Here is a 15,852-nt window from a genome sequence, read left to right on the forward strand (position 1 = left end):
GACTGATTCTGTGTAATTATATAAAAAGGATTTTCCTTATTAATGACTAACAAATCTTCCGTACACCGAAGAGACCTGAATGCCAGCCGAAGTGTGGGCCATGGGCCAAGGCTTAGACATATTTTCTCCTCAGGTGGTTTTCAATGGACTTCAAGGGGTAAGGAGACCCCCTAATTACCTCCACCTTGGGCTGGGGCAGCTATGTGGGGGAATGCAGGGTCCTGATTGGGGATTTGGGATGAAGAGGACATTGATGACTGGGGGAGAGTGAAAGACACTTTAGGTCTCCAGGAAGCAATATCATCACAGTGGGACTAAACACGTGACTGCACAGCCCCCCCCTCTATAATTATAATGATGGGAACCTGTAACCCTGATGTCCTGTATACCACGTGACCCCAGGCAGGGCTCCCATAAGCTGACACATGCACAGTAACCAGCATTACAATGTTATGACACGTGACAATGAAGGAAACATGGCTGACCACCCCAGCACAAGAGCGCCCAGCCCAGGCTGTCCCACCTATGCTGTCCCTTATTCAGCCACCTCTAGGTAATACTTGCAGGGTGTCAGCTCATCCTCACGCCACTTCTCAGGACTCCATTGGGTAGGCGTGCTTATACCACCCTCCTCATAACTACCACTCCCAGCATGCCCTGCGCTCAGAATGCCTCGTGATGGTGTACTGGCACCTCCGCACCCTGTACAACACACCGCGCTCTGCTATATTTACTAACACAGTTACGTCCCGGAAGTCAGTCACTAATTTACACCTCCCACCGACATTCACTTAAAATTACACTTGCGGCAGGGCTACTTTTCACATGATATGTCATCCACGTGACCAGGATACCACACACGCTACGTGTGAGAGTAGAGGGGTGGGACTTATGTAAAATCATGTGACTGTAACTAGGAAGCTGCAGTGGAGAATGCCGGGAGATGTAGTTCTACACGCTGTAGTTCCAGCGGGTTTGGCTGTCACAGGCTTGGAGTGGTCTTGAGAGCAGAGCAGGGTAGGTATGGAGGCAGGTGAGGTGACTTCTTCATATTATTACCATGTGATCCTCTCACTGACACGTGACTTTATCATTTCACCTATATAAAGGATCTGGGCACAGCAGGAGCAATAGGGGATTGTTTTGTAGTTTGTGTAGAAACAAAGTCTGTGGCAAATGATCTGATTCCTGCAGGCTCAGGCAGACTAGATCTACAGGTTTTATACTGGGATCTGCTGTAATATCATTCCCTGCTGGGTGTTTATTCACCTTGTCATGTGAGCTGACATTCCCCGGAGAAGGTGATACACTGAGAGTGAATAAGGGCACCACAGACATTTGTAATAGTTTGGATCTCCCACATCCATCATATGTGTAAAGGGCAGTACAAGGTGAATACATCTGCTGCCAAATTATTATTTCCAGTAGTAGATCTTATTCCTTCGCTACAAACTGATTCTTTCACCGTGTTCCTGTGTGAATCTTTGTTTGGCTGTTCCTAAAGTGAATCTGAAGTTATTGGAGAATATTATGAACAGGGAACCTCTGCTTGGCTTCTCCTGTCCCCCTTAGCCCTGTTAGAAAGGTTTATCCTCACTTCCTGTCAGGGTGACAACGGTTTCGAAGTTTGAACTTTCAAAGAAGTTAGGGGAGCTCACCAACCAGAACAATGACCGAAATGTAAATGTAAAAGTGATTCTGGAAGTCCTCTATTGTACTAAAGGTAATAATTTTCTATAAAATAGTTCTAGGAGTACTTACACCCTAATTATAAAATGTTGATGATCACTTTATTCCAGCAATATGGCTAATTATTATTACTATCATACTGGTTCCTTGGGGTGTGTTATAGGTTACACCTCATCCTTCAAGTTTATATTTAACTTCTCTTTTGCAAAAGTATGCTGAGTATTGTTTATGGTGCATAATTGTAACTCTCACAAATAAAAATTTACAATTTATTATTTTTCTCCTAAAACAACATGAAAAACATTCATTCCTATACATACAAATTGTCAATGAATGACTAGGATACTTCAGTGATGTTATTAAGTGTGCTTTTGCAAAAAAGAATTTGGTTATTAATACTATTTTTATCCTCGGCATATCTTGTAAGGTTTGTGGTAATACCGGTGTGATGCTGTAATGTTGCTCCACACCTAATAACATTGCACTGCATGTAGTATCCCTCTGCAGCCAATCAGATTTTAGTTTGTGCGAATATCCGTGAAAGCTAAAAGCTGATTGGATTGTTCTTTGTACTCTTTTTGTATACTTTATATATGTTTACTAAACTAAACAATGACATGACTATGCACTTTGTACAGTGCTGCTTAATATGTCAGCGCTATATAAACACCGTGTAATAATATTAGGGCAAAATATAATCTCTGCCTAATCCAATCCTACCATGACGTCTGATCATGTTAGGGTGATGCTAAGGGTCCAGTTCATAAAGTCATAGCAGCCAATCACAAGTTATCACTCAAGGAACCATTGTCAATATAAGTGTGTCATGACTGTATATATATAAAGGTAGCAGCTGTATACAGCTATAACAACATGCTGTTTAATAAATCATTTCCCTTTAACTCACATGTTTTTCAACAACATCAACATCATTTCTTGTTTTAGCTATGCCCGTTCCTTATTTGTGATGTTACCTCTGCCAGAAATGTTAGCCCGAAGTTGCAGTGCTGTGACAGAGTTACTGAAAATGTCCTAGCTGTGTATGGGGTTTGGGACTGGGCACAGATAACCCCCAAAGTGCACGTCGGTGAGTATTGCCCAGATCAGATTGCTGTATATAACACTAAAATGCTCAGCCAGATACATGTGCAAACCTATTCCAACTACTGAAAGAGAAATTACCGCTAAATGTTATATAAAAAAAATCCTAAAATATGATTGCGAGTTATTTTCAATGCAGTGTATTTACAATTATTGTTTAATGTTTATTACACAACAAAAAGTTTATAAACTCATTTCACAAAAGAGGAAACAAACACAACAAATTCCCTTTCAGGCGCACTGTCCCCAACTGAAATCCCAGACAGTCATGTACTAATGGAGGAGTGATTTCTCTAGCTTTTTCACTTGTGTGTAATTTTCAGATTGAACTATAGCAGAGAATGCAGCAAAAGAATGTGCATATCCTAATTGGTGTTTAAAGTAAATGCAGAACTAATGTCTGCTCAGACAAACTGCAAGTAATTCTTTTTTTAGCATGCCATAAAAAGTCTCCCACGTTGAAAGGCACATTGCAAGTGAATAAAAAATGTAAGGTATGGAATGAAAAAAAAAATGACATTACTTATGTAATGCTTATTATTATTATTATATATCAACAACCTAAGGTTAGTTTTGGGGGAACCCAATTAACCTAACTGCATGTTTTTGGAATGTGGAAGGAAACCGCAGTACCTGGAGAAACCCACAAAAACACAGGGAGAACCTGCAAACTCCATGCAGACAGTGTCCAGGACAAGATTTGAACTGTGGAACCAGTGCTATATATATACCGCTTGATATATATATATATATATATATATATATATATATATATATATATATATATATATATATATATCGAGCGGTATTTATAAAGCGACAACATATTACGTTGCACTGTACATTAACTAGGGGCTAAATACAGCTCAACCCATATGCATAAATTTTTTATATATAGGTTGACATTTATTGATTATTTATGTAGCACTCAACATATTCAAATATCTAGAAATGTAGTAATAGTTTCACCTTCCATAAATTAAGAGTAAGTTTAGCCAGCTCTTTATGGAGATTTCCTAGGTTATGTACTTTCTTGGTTTATGACTGTTTGTATTTAGTTGTATTTTCACCTTTACACTTTGATATTTCCTATAGGATGGAAGGTACAGCCCTGTAAGTGATCCTGTGCTTGGGTCTGTGTACTGAAGATGACAGCAGAAAATGAGCCATGCATTGCAGGCCCATCTCTTACCTACCTGACCTGCCTCGTGCAGATATTTCTGGATTGGCTAGGACTTGAGAATTTGGAAGATTACCTGAACTACTTAGACTACCTAATGTGGGTCTTCACACCACTGATAATAGTATTCATACTACCCTTCCTCATTGTCATTTTTCTCTACCTGTCCATCCTCTTCCTCCACGTATACAAGCGCAAAAATGAACTGAAAGAAGCTTATTCCAACAGTATATGGGATGGCGCCCGGAAAACATTGGCGACACTTTGGGATGGGCATGCTGCAATATGGCATGGTAAAAATTGTTAGAAGCGCTTATTCTGTTACCCCCTGGAGCCCTTCTACAGGCTCCTCTGTGTATCAGCACAATCATTTTATTTTGTTGGGCTTTGAACCACAAAGTCAGATTTCACATTCAGTGCTGAGAAAACTGATATTGTGGCTAATTCCTATAGGAAAATGGTATAGAGGGGTCTAAAGAAATAGGATTTAGAAGTTAAGTTTTTTTCCTACATTAGCACTTCATAACAGTAAAATCTAACCTGGACAGCAAATGGAGACAGCATATAAAACACACCCAACCAATTCCCATTATTTCCTATTTTGTTTCCCCCTATAAGGATTGTATCTGGCTGTGCTATACACCAGGTGGCTTCTGCAGATCAGGAACTGTCACAATTTCTAGTTTTCCAGAGCACAGTTTATTTTTTGTAATTTAATAGGCTTGTTCACAAAAGGACTTTGCACACAGGAAACAACTCAAAGATTTTAACATCCAAAAACTTCCTGTTCTCAGAAATACACAAAACAAGGATTTTATAAGATAGATGAAAACCAAAATGACCCTTCAGACCAATGTGTTTTTGTTATTTCTGCCACAAGAAAAGTAATATTTCAGGTCAGGAGACACATTTGAGGATGCCTGCAATATTTCAGGTCAGGAGACACATTTGAGGATGCCTGCATTCTCATTGATTGGAGACTGGAAAACTCTGATTTTCCTAGGAGTCTACAGCGTTTGGCTTTAAATCTGATGTTGCTTTTACTGCATGCTAGAATATACAGTTGTTCTGAACATCACTTAAAAATCAGGACATTTGGAGAATGTAGCAGACAAGTGTATTGGACAGGCTGTCTTCTTAGCAGTTCTTATCAGTTTGTAAATAGTGTGGATAAAGAAATGCCAGCATTTTATATATTTCAGTATGATGTTAGGGAAAACATTTAGGACAGATCAGAATAAAGTTTTAATCAGTGATTTAGCAGTACAAACACCTATCCTCAAGGGCCAGTGTTGACAAGCCTTTGATTGCATTATATTTGCTTTTCTCCTAAAATTTATTTATGGGGATAAAAAAGTGGCTCTAAGTAAGTCATATGCTGGGGAGAGAGAGGAGGTCAGCTACAGGACAAAAGCAAGTGTTAGTAGTTTCAGAAGTGGCACAAACTGATGACACAAGAAAGCCTATTGACACAACCCAAAGCTTGTGCCTCTAAAGCGGTGTGGACCAAACAATCTTTTTATCCCCATGAAGCAAAACCAAGTAAAATGGGCCTAGCTGAGGATCAAAAGAAGTTAACGTTTGTTTTTTTTTTTTTACTATTTCTGTGTAATGAAAAAAAATGTCAGTCTTGGGATGCAAGGAAGGGAAATTCATCTAGTGGAATAAGGAAGCAAATGGCTTCAAACTTTGGCTCCAGATATAAACGGCACACATATTGGGATTCATTTCATGATTCAAGGTTCATTCAGACTTCTACTCCAAAGGAACCAGAAAATACTTGGCAGTTAAGACCCAAAATGGCTTTCCTAAAAAAGGAGTTTTGTTTTGGTAGTCTGCTCCTCTGAAAGAGGTTTGAGAAACTACTCCCTAGTGTTTCATAATATGAAAAGAAATAAGAGAAATCGGGGGTATGCAGGCATATTCATTGTCTGACATTGTTCAGTTTGATCTTTAAACTTCTGAAACAAGAAATTATAGAAGCGATTTTCACACTTAGGACAATATATACAGCTTTTTAATATTTTCTTATTTAGGAAGATTAGGCTGTTTGACTTTAGTGTGTGCAAGTCACATGTTAGACATTGTACCTTGGCTGGATTATCAGCTTGGGGAAATGTTTCCCAGAGCATTTATATTTTATGTGTATCTTCTGCAAAAAAAATCCAATTTCACAACTCTACCTTGGTGATTTGACCTGTAGGCTTTACCAAGGATCACTAATTGTTGGTAATGTCACAGAAACCTTGAAGATAGCTCATTTCAGGACTACATTTTCTTTATATTAGACTTCAATCTTAAACCTAGCATCACTTTATCATGATGGTTATGATGATGATGATGATGATCATCATGATGATAGTTTTTGGTTACAAAAATATAGTTCTAAAAACTTTTGGCTGACCTTTGAGACTTGAATGTGGATCTACAGGTTTGGAATGCTTTGGAAATTTTATGTTAGTAAAGCTAGCAATTGGTAAATGTTATTTTGTTACAAAAGTAATGAACAGAGAACTGTGTACTCAGTTACAGAATGTATTCTGCTAAGAAAGGATCAGTCATTAGATGTGCACTAAAAATAGAGTTCTGATTGTTTGAGCCCATTGTAGAAGATACATCCCTATATCATGCAAAAAAGAGCCATGCTTTAAAAACTCATACTTTTGTCTTTCATTATACAGTATCCAAACAATTCAATACTGATTGAATTGTTTAAAAAGAAAAAGCTTAAATTTTTGGCTCTACCTTTTAAAACTGCTGATAGTCAGTATAACGCCCTTACTATCTACCCTATGATAATAGTTTGTCTAAATAAGCATTGTGTTCATGTTGGTGGATTGTTTAATTAAATTGTGTAGATGTTTTCTTTTATACTAATTTCTCTCTGAGTTCCTGTCCAGTTTAGGTGGTTAATGATCAGCTGTTAAGTGTTGTGTCCTAATAATCTCCAGGTATTGTGCTAGAAAATGAAAGCCAACAAAATAAAGACATTGTTTTATGTTTTATGTTAGCAGTCTAACCTTTAATCAAATTGAAGTCATTTTACATTCAATATTAGAAAGTGGAGAGCATTAAAGTTCTCCTTTTCAGAATGTAAGTTTACCTGTATTAGTTGAATCAAATCTTTCTTAAAATAGTCATAGTATAGTATATGATCCTATTTGCCAGGTTTTGCAGCTTGTTTTGCTTAGGGGATACAGATTTCCTGTTCTCTTTGTGGGGTGACACTCGGTTCAGGTAAACGGTTACCAGAGCTGTTATTCTGGAAATGCTCCATGTAGACCTTGAACTTTGTTGGCCAGTTGAACTAGGCAATAAGATACATTATATTAGCACGGTTGTCTGGAAACTCAGCAATGCATGCCTTAAACATTCATATAAAAGCAAGTCCAAGTGCCTGAATGTTTTTTGTTCTAGGATAATGTGTTTGAGGCAATTATCTACCCTCAGCAGTTCAGCACACCTGTGCATTGTGACAACTACTGTCCCCAACCAGTAACATTCATTCTTCCTTATCAGAGAGAGTGAAATTTATTGAGTGCCTTAAAATTTAATTTTCTACTTAACCTCCATATTGACTGGGAAAACATGATATTTTATTCTGTTACTGGGGCAATTTGAATACTCATATGTGTGGTATATATATTTAAAATTCCATTACAGAACTACATAAAACCACTTTATTAGTGTTTATGTTCTATTTCCTTTCTGCACAGGTTATGAAATATATGGCTTGGAAAAAATCCCTGATAGCGGACCTGCATTAATTGTGTACTATCATGGCGCTCTTCCTGTAGACTACTACTACTTTGTTGCAAAGGTCATTCTTTTGAAAGGCAGAACATGTCACTCAGTTGGGGACCACTTTCTCTTTAAAATACCAGGTAACTAATTTCTGTAATCACATGTATCCTAAATAACTTCCCAAGATAATTGATATGTTACCACAGGGGGGTACAAAGGGCAGATAACTAGATTACTAGGCAAAGTAAAATCAGAAGCTGATAGCCAAGGATGTCAGCACCCACCTACTGCAGAAAGTCTTTTCTGTGATATTTTAAGTGCCTGAGCTCATATGATCCAGAATAGAAATATAAACTTATAGAAACTTGGAAACAGTTTCTTTCTTTTAACATCCATAACAATATTTAGAGACTCTAGCACAGGTATAGGCAATTTATGGCCCATTGGGCTTTTTAATCTGCCCTCTCAAACATTGTGCAAAAAAGGGAGACCAGTGACACTGTTTCCACTGAAATTGAATGTAATTTAAATGTAAGTTTTCTTTTACTTTTACTTTGAACTTTTGTTCACTATCTTGTTCCTAATGGTATGTGTTTTCTGGAGTATCAACAACATCCATAGTGATATAGCTAAGTAAACCCTTGTAATACATATATGCCATACCAATTGGGATTTGTTATTCTGTCCTGTGATTTATGCCACCCTGCCAGATAGTACAGCCAGCTTGGAGACCTCACTTTTTTCTACTGGAATTAAGTAATACTCCTGATCACCAGCCTGCTCACAGTCTGTAGATGGACAGTGAAAGAGCAGACACAGACAGGCCATCTCCCTGCTCCACTCTCTTATCTGCATATGTGCATATTAGGCACCAAATAGCCCAAAGTGCTGCCTCTCATTTATGTGTCCTGAAGAGGCTGAAACTAGGTGATATTTAGCAAGTTACATTGGTTTTACATAGAATAAATTTCAGGATTTTTCCATATTTGCCTTAAGCTCAAATTTAAATAAATTTACTTACACTTTCAGATGTAACTATTTGCTTTACTTCTTTCAGGTTTTAAACCCCTTCTTGAAGTATTTAGTGTCATTCATGGACCAAAGGAAGAATGTGTGAAAGCTCTCAGGAATGGCCACTTACTGGCTATTTCCCCAGGAGGGGTACGAGAGGCCTTGTTTAGTGATGAAACCTACACCATCATGTGGGGGAATCGGACAGGATTTGCACAGGTGGCAATTGATGCTAAAGTGGTGAGTTTAAAACTCAATTTAGCTTTAAATCCACCTAACTTATTAATATGATCCATAAATTCCACTGGTTACGTTAAGGGAACATCCTAGTAATACACCATTGTTTACTTAAAGCGTACCTAAACTCAGATATTTTACCTTACATAAAAGGGTAGACAATCCTTTTATGTAGAGTAAAAATTCTGTTGTTTGTTTTTTTAGGTGCAACACCCTTTTTTACAAAAAAAAAAAAAAAAAAGGGTGCAGCACCACCCCTTCTAATTATCGATTGCCTAGAATGAATGGGAGCGTAGAGCCTCCCGGGATACCTACGTCACACACCCCGGAAGACCCCCGGGTGCTCTTTCTGTGCATGCCTGAGCATCCCAGGCATGCGCAGAACGAGCCCTTTTGTCAAAAGGACAAAAAAATTGCCAATCTCACATGCGCACAGTGAGATCGGCAAGTTTTTTTTTTCCCAGCTACGTCACCCGATCTCACGCCTGGGTTGGAACCCGGCAGAAGAGGAGAAGATGGCGCCGCCCAGAGCACTGGCCCGAACACAGATGTCGGGACGACACGGGACCCAATGGAAGAGACCTCAGGATGGATATGACTGCCCTGCGGGATTGAAGGAAAGTGTACTTTTGTTTATATGGGGGACTTTTGAGTTTAGTTCCTCTTTAATTCATGTGTTCTAGGACTTTACAAAGAGCTTTTTCAATATTTAACATAACCTCTTTGCAGAAAGAGAGACCCTGTTGTTAACCTATTTTATAAACAAAGCCTTTAACTTTTAATACCTGTGTATTACTTGTACTGTCGTTTGTTTTCTTGTTTATATGTAATATTGTAATGCAATTTCAATGGTTGACCATAAAAATACATTAAACAAAAAGTAACAGTTTTGTTTCTCTTCTTTAAGCCCATCATTCCAATGTTTACACAAAATGTCCGGGAAGGATTTCGGTCTCTTGGATGCCTACGTAAGATACAGTATTTTATTCTTATATTGGAGGGGATCTTTATGTAGCATGTTTGAGTTGATTTAATTCTAATTCTTGGTGCTTTATTGCAAGTGGCATCAATCATGAATACCCTAGCATACAAAAAGTTCCACCCAAAGCAATACCGTTGGTTGCCCTAAAGGCTGCCTAAAGCTTATATCTTATTCCTTCTTACATACTAGGACAGTTTTTAATACAGAAACAATGGGCAGCACTAATCACTTAGCCACAATATTACAATTTGTATTTATTAGCCAGTTTTCTGGCATTGACGCTCATAAACAATGACTAGATAGTAGAAGGGAGGTTGTTTCTAATTAAAAACATGGGATCTTATAAACATTACAGACACTTGTATTAAATATTCTGTATATATACTTGATTTTTTATACAATAAAAATAAACATACACCATCCCTATCAGGAGTGCCCAACAGGTGGATCACGATCTATCGGTAGATTGCAAAGGCAACGCAAGTAGATCACAAAGCCCTGGGGCCTTTCAAAATAAACTCTACTGCGCACAGGAGTTATTAAGTCCAAATTTTTATTGTTGGTAGATCATTTTGACTTGGTAATTTTAAAAGTAGCTTGCAAGCCAAAAAAGTGTGGGCACCCCTGATCTACCGTATTTTTCGCCCTATAAGACGCTCCGGAATATAAGACGCACCCAATTTTAAAGGAGGAAAATCTAGAAAAAAAGATTCTGAAAGATTATTCCCCTTCTGATTACTCATGTGCCATTCATACCGGTATTCCCCTTCTGATCCTCATGTGCCATTCAAATTCCCTTTCTGATCCTCTGTACCTTTCAGATTCCCTTTCTGATCACTCTGTCATTCAAATTCCCCTTCTGATCACTCTGTGTCATTCAAACTCCCCTTCTGATCACTCTGTGCTTTTTTTCCACTGTACGGCAGTTAGAACAGGGAACAGCAGGTGGCGCTGTGCCGGCTACTTTCGCTCTGCTTTACAGACAGGAGAAGACACGTGCTGCTGCCAGAGAGAAGAGGAGACAGACGCTGCTGCAGCCAGAGACACACGCAGGATCGGGTATCGGGTGAGTATATTATTTTAGTTATTTTATCACACCTTTGTCGTATAGGACGCACTAACTTTTCCCCCCCAGTTTTGGGGAAGAAAAAGTGCGTCTTATACTGCAAAAAATACGGTATATAAACCATAATTTAAAAACACATGAAATGCCATGATTACTAATATTGAATGATGAAATGCATTCCTGTAGCACCTATTGTAATTTTTGACATAAATGTATAAAAGACAACACTTACTTATTACACAATTCTTCAGCAGAGCTTACAAAAGTTACTTCTCAACACATTTTGCAGCCTTAACCTCTGCTTTGTGAGGAGAAAGAAATGGGAAAGCAGATCACAACTAATTGGTATCGGGCAACTTCAAAATCATATGAACAATTTTCTAAAAACCACTTTCCTGAACTTATTCTTCATTATTAAACACTGATTTCTTGCCAGACACCTCAAGTGCAGCCAAATGTACGGACATACAGAAAATAGGGACTTGAAGTTTATTATGGGCCACCCCTGACTGGATCCCATGTTTCTTAACAGAAACAACCTCCCTTCTTCTGTTTAGATTTAGCACACACAGTGTGCTGTGATTAGACAACTTTCTGACCACTATTTAAGAAAAATTAATTGTGCAATGACAGACTGATATTTTAGTTTAGGTTTAGTTTCCGAATTTTGATGATGTTTACAATGCACTCACACTGTCTTCTATAAATTATTACATCCAAAGCATGAACTGATCTCAATCACGACTAAGCCGATCTCAAAAGCCTGTGTACACTAGCTGCAGGCAATGCCTTCTATTTTTATTTCTGAGCATTTACCCAGGGTAGAACTATCGCAGAAAAATCTTTGTGAACACATTTTACCAATTTATAAAGTATTTTTGAAATTTTACATTTTCATCACCCCAAGCCAAGCCTAATCCATTATTTTCAGTAGAGACAGTAGAGGATAGCTCCAACAATCTTGTATGTTTTTTACTGGTTATATATGTTTTATCTTTTTTTTCTTCTAATAGAATTATATAAACCATCATTTTTTAATTTTAAAGAGATAAACATCTATAAGCAAAATAGTATAGTATAGTGAACTGATTAAAACTAGCTCTCTATTCAGCAAGTGGAGTATTTACATGTGTATAGCTATAAGCAATGAAATACAGTATGTTCTGCAGTATCGTAGATAATATTAATATTATTTTAATGGTACTTGTGTTTTTTTTTTGTTTTTTTTTTATCCCAACCAGGGATTTTTCGATGGATATATGAGAAATTTAAAGTTCCACTAGTTCCTATTTATGGTGGTTTTCCAGTGAAATTTCGTACTTATCTTGGTGATCCCATCCAATATGATCCCAGTCTAACAGCCAGTGAATTGGCTGAGAGGGTAAGAAGTATTTCTTTTGAGCTTGTTATACAATGCATTCCACAGGAGATTATTCCTCCACAAAGTTGAACAATCTACAGCTATTTAGTTTGATCTCTCAAATCTGCTGCCTCCACCACTGTATACACCATTAATATACAGCATTTTTTATCACTTCTGTTTTTATTAGCACATGAATTTGGGATTAAAACTTGTAGTGTCTGTATGGTTGACACTATGGGCCTGATTTAATAAAGCTCCAAGGCTGGAGAGGATACACTTTCATCAGTGAAACCTGAAATGGATTCTTTCAAAGTCGTTCGCTAATTGCTATGTTTTCTATGCAAATGTTTTGAATCCTGGACCAGATCCATTCTAGGTCTGCTGGATCACCCAGCTTCACTGACGAAAGTGTATCTTCTCCAGCCTTGGAGAGCTTTATTAAATCAGGCCCTATGATAAAATTTGAATTTTTGGGGTTTCAATTGACATTTTCCTGATTAGACACCAATGCAAAAAAAATAAAAATAAAATAAACGGCAGTCCTAACCCTTACCTACCCTATCTTAATAAAAAACGAAGTTTTGACTTTACATTACATACCAATAGGATTTCTTTGTGTATCTTGTATTAAACATGAAGACGTGCTTGTTAGTACTGGTAGATTTTTGCCTTTCTTTCAGACAAAGCATGGTATTCAGACGCTGATAGACAAGCATCAAAAAATCCCCGGAAATATTTTTCGTGCCCTGCTGGAAAGGTTTCACAGCAGAAAGAAAGAAGATTAAAGTGCAATTTGTATTTAGAACTTCAGCAGCACAGCGATGTACATTTTATACATTCTACTTTGATTACTCTCCTGTTTTCTATGGACCTTTTACATGATTTTATGTCAAATTTCTTAGTAGTTGAGTCATTGCAGTATTCTGTGCCTGTTTGTAGAAAAGTAAAATGTTTTTCTGTTTATGTAAAGACAATAAACTCAGTCCAGGGTATCGTCCAAAAACATAAAATTAAACCTGATCTATACAGCAATGCAGTGAATACCATTTACTCAGATGGCATATTTAGGCTGTGGCATTATACTTTGTGAGTGAGACAGCCAATTTCAGTTTGTGGTCAATAGTTGTGCAGTATATGGGAGGTGATACAAGCTGTTGTCACCTAAGAGGAAGGGTGCAGCAGAGCACCTCCTGCTAGCCCTCCCTTCTCCCCTCTCCGTAAAGCAGAACAGCACTGCATGTACCACTCTTGTTCTTTTTACTAAACAATTATTGCACATCTGTACGGCGCTTTCAGCATTCACATCAAAACTCAACCTAAAGGTGAAATTTAATTCTCAAGTATTTTGCCTTTTTTCTTTTCATTTCTCCCTTATCATCATACTAATGATATTTTTAGTAAAACGTTTTACATTTTCCTTACATAACATATTTTAGACTTAGAGAAATCATTGTTAAATCTCTGTGTTTTTAAGTGCAATGCAGACATGTCCTGGCTGGTGGGAGGTGGGTGACAGGGTGCTGTACATGGATTACTGAAAATATCACAGTACCCCGCCTCATGCAGACCATCGTGCTATGCTTCATGCTAAGCCACCATGAACAGTTTGATTTCTAATGAATGAAAGGGTTGGGCCAGAGACAGTCAGCTTGGGAGGAAAAGGCTGGATGATGCTAAATATTCTCCAACACTAGATAACCCAGTTGTGTTTCCATCAAAAAACCTAAATGTAGGATGTAGATGAGTAGATGAGTTTTGTTTGGCATCCGTCATTTGTAGTGACTTAAGTCTGGGAGATAGAGGGCTAGAACTTATATTCAAGGAGGTGTTGCACTGCAAATTTACTGACATCCTGGCAGCAGAAGAGAACATAGAAATGAGCTTACCGGTATGCTAATATTTTTAATAAATTCAGCTTTGAATAAAGACCGCCATATAAACCTAATAGTATTTAAACCTTCTGCTTGATATCCAAAGCAAAACAGATTGGGTTGGAGTCCCACCTAAATTCCAAAGCGATAACCAGCACTTTTAAGTCTCAGGAATAATACAACATGTATGATGATCTATGTTTCACTCAAATTAGTCACCCTGTAGGTATCAATGACAGATCTGCTTGTTTATGGGTAACCTATGCCCTCCTCATGTATCAGATATTCATGAGAACGCATTATGTTTCATATGCAGTTGTGGTTGTTTAAGGACATTGTTTATTATACATAGTTAAGCCTGAAATATCAGAAACTGCAAAAATCAGTTTAAACACAGCTAAAGGTAGAGACATGTTAGAACAGTTATAACCAAATCCGTGGCTCCTCCAACAGGCAAATATTTGCATGGTATTACCAAAGCTTTTCCACTTCTTTCTGCCTCCTGCACATTGCTATTGGCTAGTGAAACAATATAAGGATGAGTCAATAGGAAGGTGTATGTATGGCGATGGGGAAGGGGAATGAGAACACGCCAGGATTTGTCCACAATCAAAAGGATTAGAGGCTGCTGCTGCTTCTATGTATGAACACCACTGGGTGGTGGTTGTAATGACAGGATCTCTTTCATATATTAATAAATTAGTAGATAGGTTTTATGGTCTGTTAAAAAATCTTCATTGCTCAGATCCACAATGTGCTGATAGTTGAATCATCAATGGCCTTAATTTATTTTGATGATGTGTTGGCTACAAAAGCACTGCAGTATGTGTTCTTACATTGTCAGTGTCTGCAGAGATGTCAGAATGAATTGTTATATGAGAAGAACTTTGGTTTAAAGCTCAACTTGAGTCAAAACTGTTTTTGTTCTTTGTATGGAGTGAGGAAGATTTGGAACCTTTATCATTTTCAAAAAAAAAAAGAAATTCCTATAAAGAGGACACACATTATTGAAAACCTTACAGGATTTCTTACTTTTCCTCATTCTATTAAAAAAATAAAACTAATTTTGCCATGGGTTTGTCTGTAAACTTGCCATGTCATATGAAAAGGTCCTGATAACTTTCTTCTGACATTATTTGCCTGGGTATTAACTTGATTTTCTGCTAAATAATTGTAGTCACTGGCCGTCCTGGAACAAGATTGCAGATAAGGAAAGTCAGACATCAATGTCTACATGTGTTCTGTGTTACTGAAATAAGAACTATCTGTATGACAGACAGGCAATAACAGTTTAGGAGATGTGGTTTCAACCGCATAGCAGGTTTTGTTCAAGCACATGATGTTTCCTAAATTTTACTCTGTTATATTTTTTCAATAAAAATTAAATGGTTAACTGTGTATGTTTATGTGTGTGTGTGTGTGCATGAACAAAAATATCATCAATACAATGTACAAGGTATTCTAAAATATATCAAACAAAGGTATCATAGACGTAGACAACATTATTTGAGCTCAAACAAATAATGTTTCACAATTTTATTGGATATTGTATAGAGTCTGTTGCCTTCCTTACTGTTTGTCCCTATTTGTCTCCCTGACTAGCAATAG

At 37.5% G+C, this 15,852-nt stretch overlaps 2 protein-coding genes across 8 annotated transcripts in view; one reads left to right on the forward strand and one right to left on the reverse strand.

The window, feature by feature from the left end:
- The window catches only part of TGS1 (trimethylguanosine synthase 1), a 25,721-nt gene extending 25,025 nt beyond the window's left edge, over window positions 1-696 (reverse strand). The window contains exon 1 of one of the 3 annotated variants that reach the window (XM_072411189.1): window positions 524-696. The gene's annotated coding sequence lies outside the window, so the exon portion shown is untranslated. The remainder of the gene's footprint in view (window positions 1-523) is intronic. The other 2 variants (XM_072411188.1, XM_072411187.1) reach the window with 2 other exon arrangements.
- Window positions 455-15,642, forward strand: TMEM68 (transmembrane protein 68). Of its 5 annotated transcripts, none has more exons than XM_072411193.1 (8): window positions 455-553; window positions 2,635-2,776; window positions 3,886-4,263; window positions 7,687-7,854; window positions 8,772-8,965; window positions 9,870-9,930; window positions 12,252-12,391; window positions 13,054-15,642. In XM_072411193.1, exons 3-8 carry the CDS (start codon window positions 3,939-3,941, stop codon window positions 13,156-13,158), a joined length of 993 nt encoding a protein of 330 aa, XP_072267294.1. In that variant the 5' UTR covers window positions 455-553; window positions 2,635-2,776; window positions 3,886-3,938; the 3' UTR covers window positions 13,159-15,642. The 5 variants fall into 5 exon arrangements, with proteins under 5 accessions (XP_072267294.1, XP_072267295.1, XP_072267291.1 ...); XM_072411190.1 differs by lacking the exon at window positions 455-553 and adding an exon at window positions 887-1,017; XM_072411191.1 differs by lacking the exon at window positions 455-553 and adding an exon at window positions 920-1,033.
- The last annotated feature ends 210 nt before the right edge of the window (window positions 15,643-15,852 follow it).

The sequence above is a fragment of the Pyxicephalus adspersus genome, chromosome 5, assembly GCF_032062135.1.
Source record: "Pyxicephalus adspersus chromosome 5, UCB_Pads_2.0, whole genome shotgun sequence".
NCBI lineage: Eukaryota > Metazoa > Chordata > Amphibia > Anura > Pyxicephalidae > Pyxicephalus > Pyxicephalus adspersus.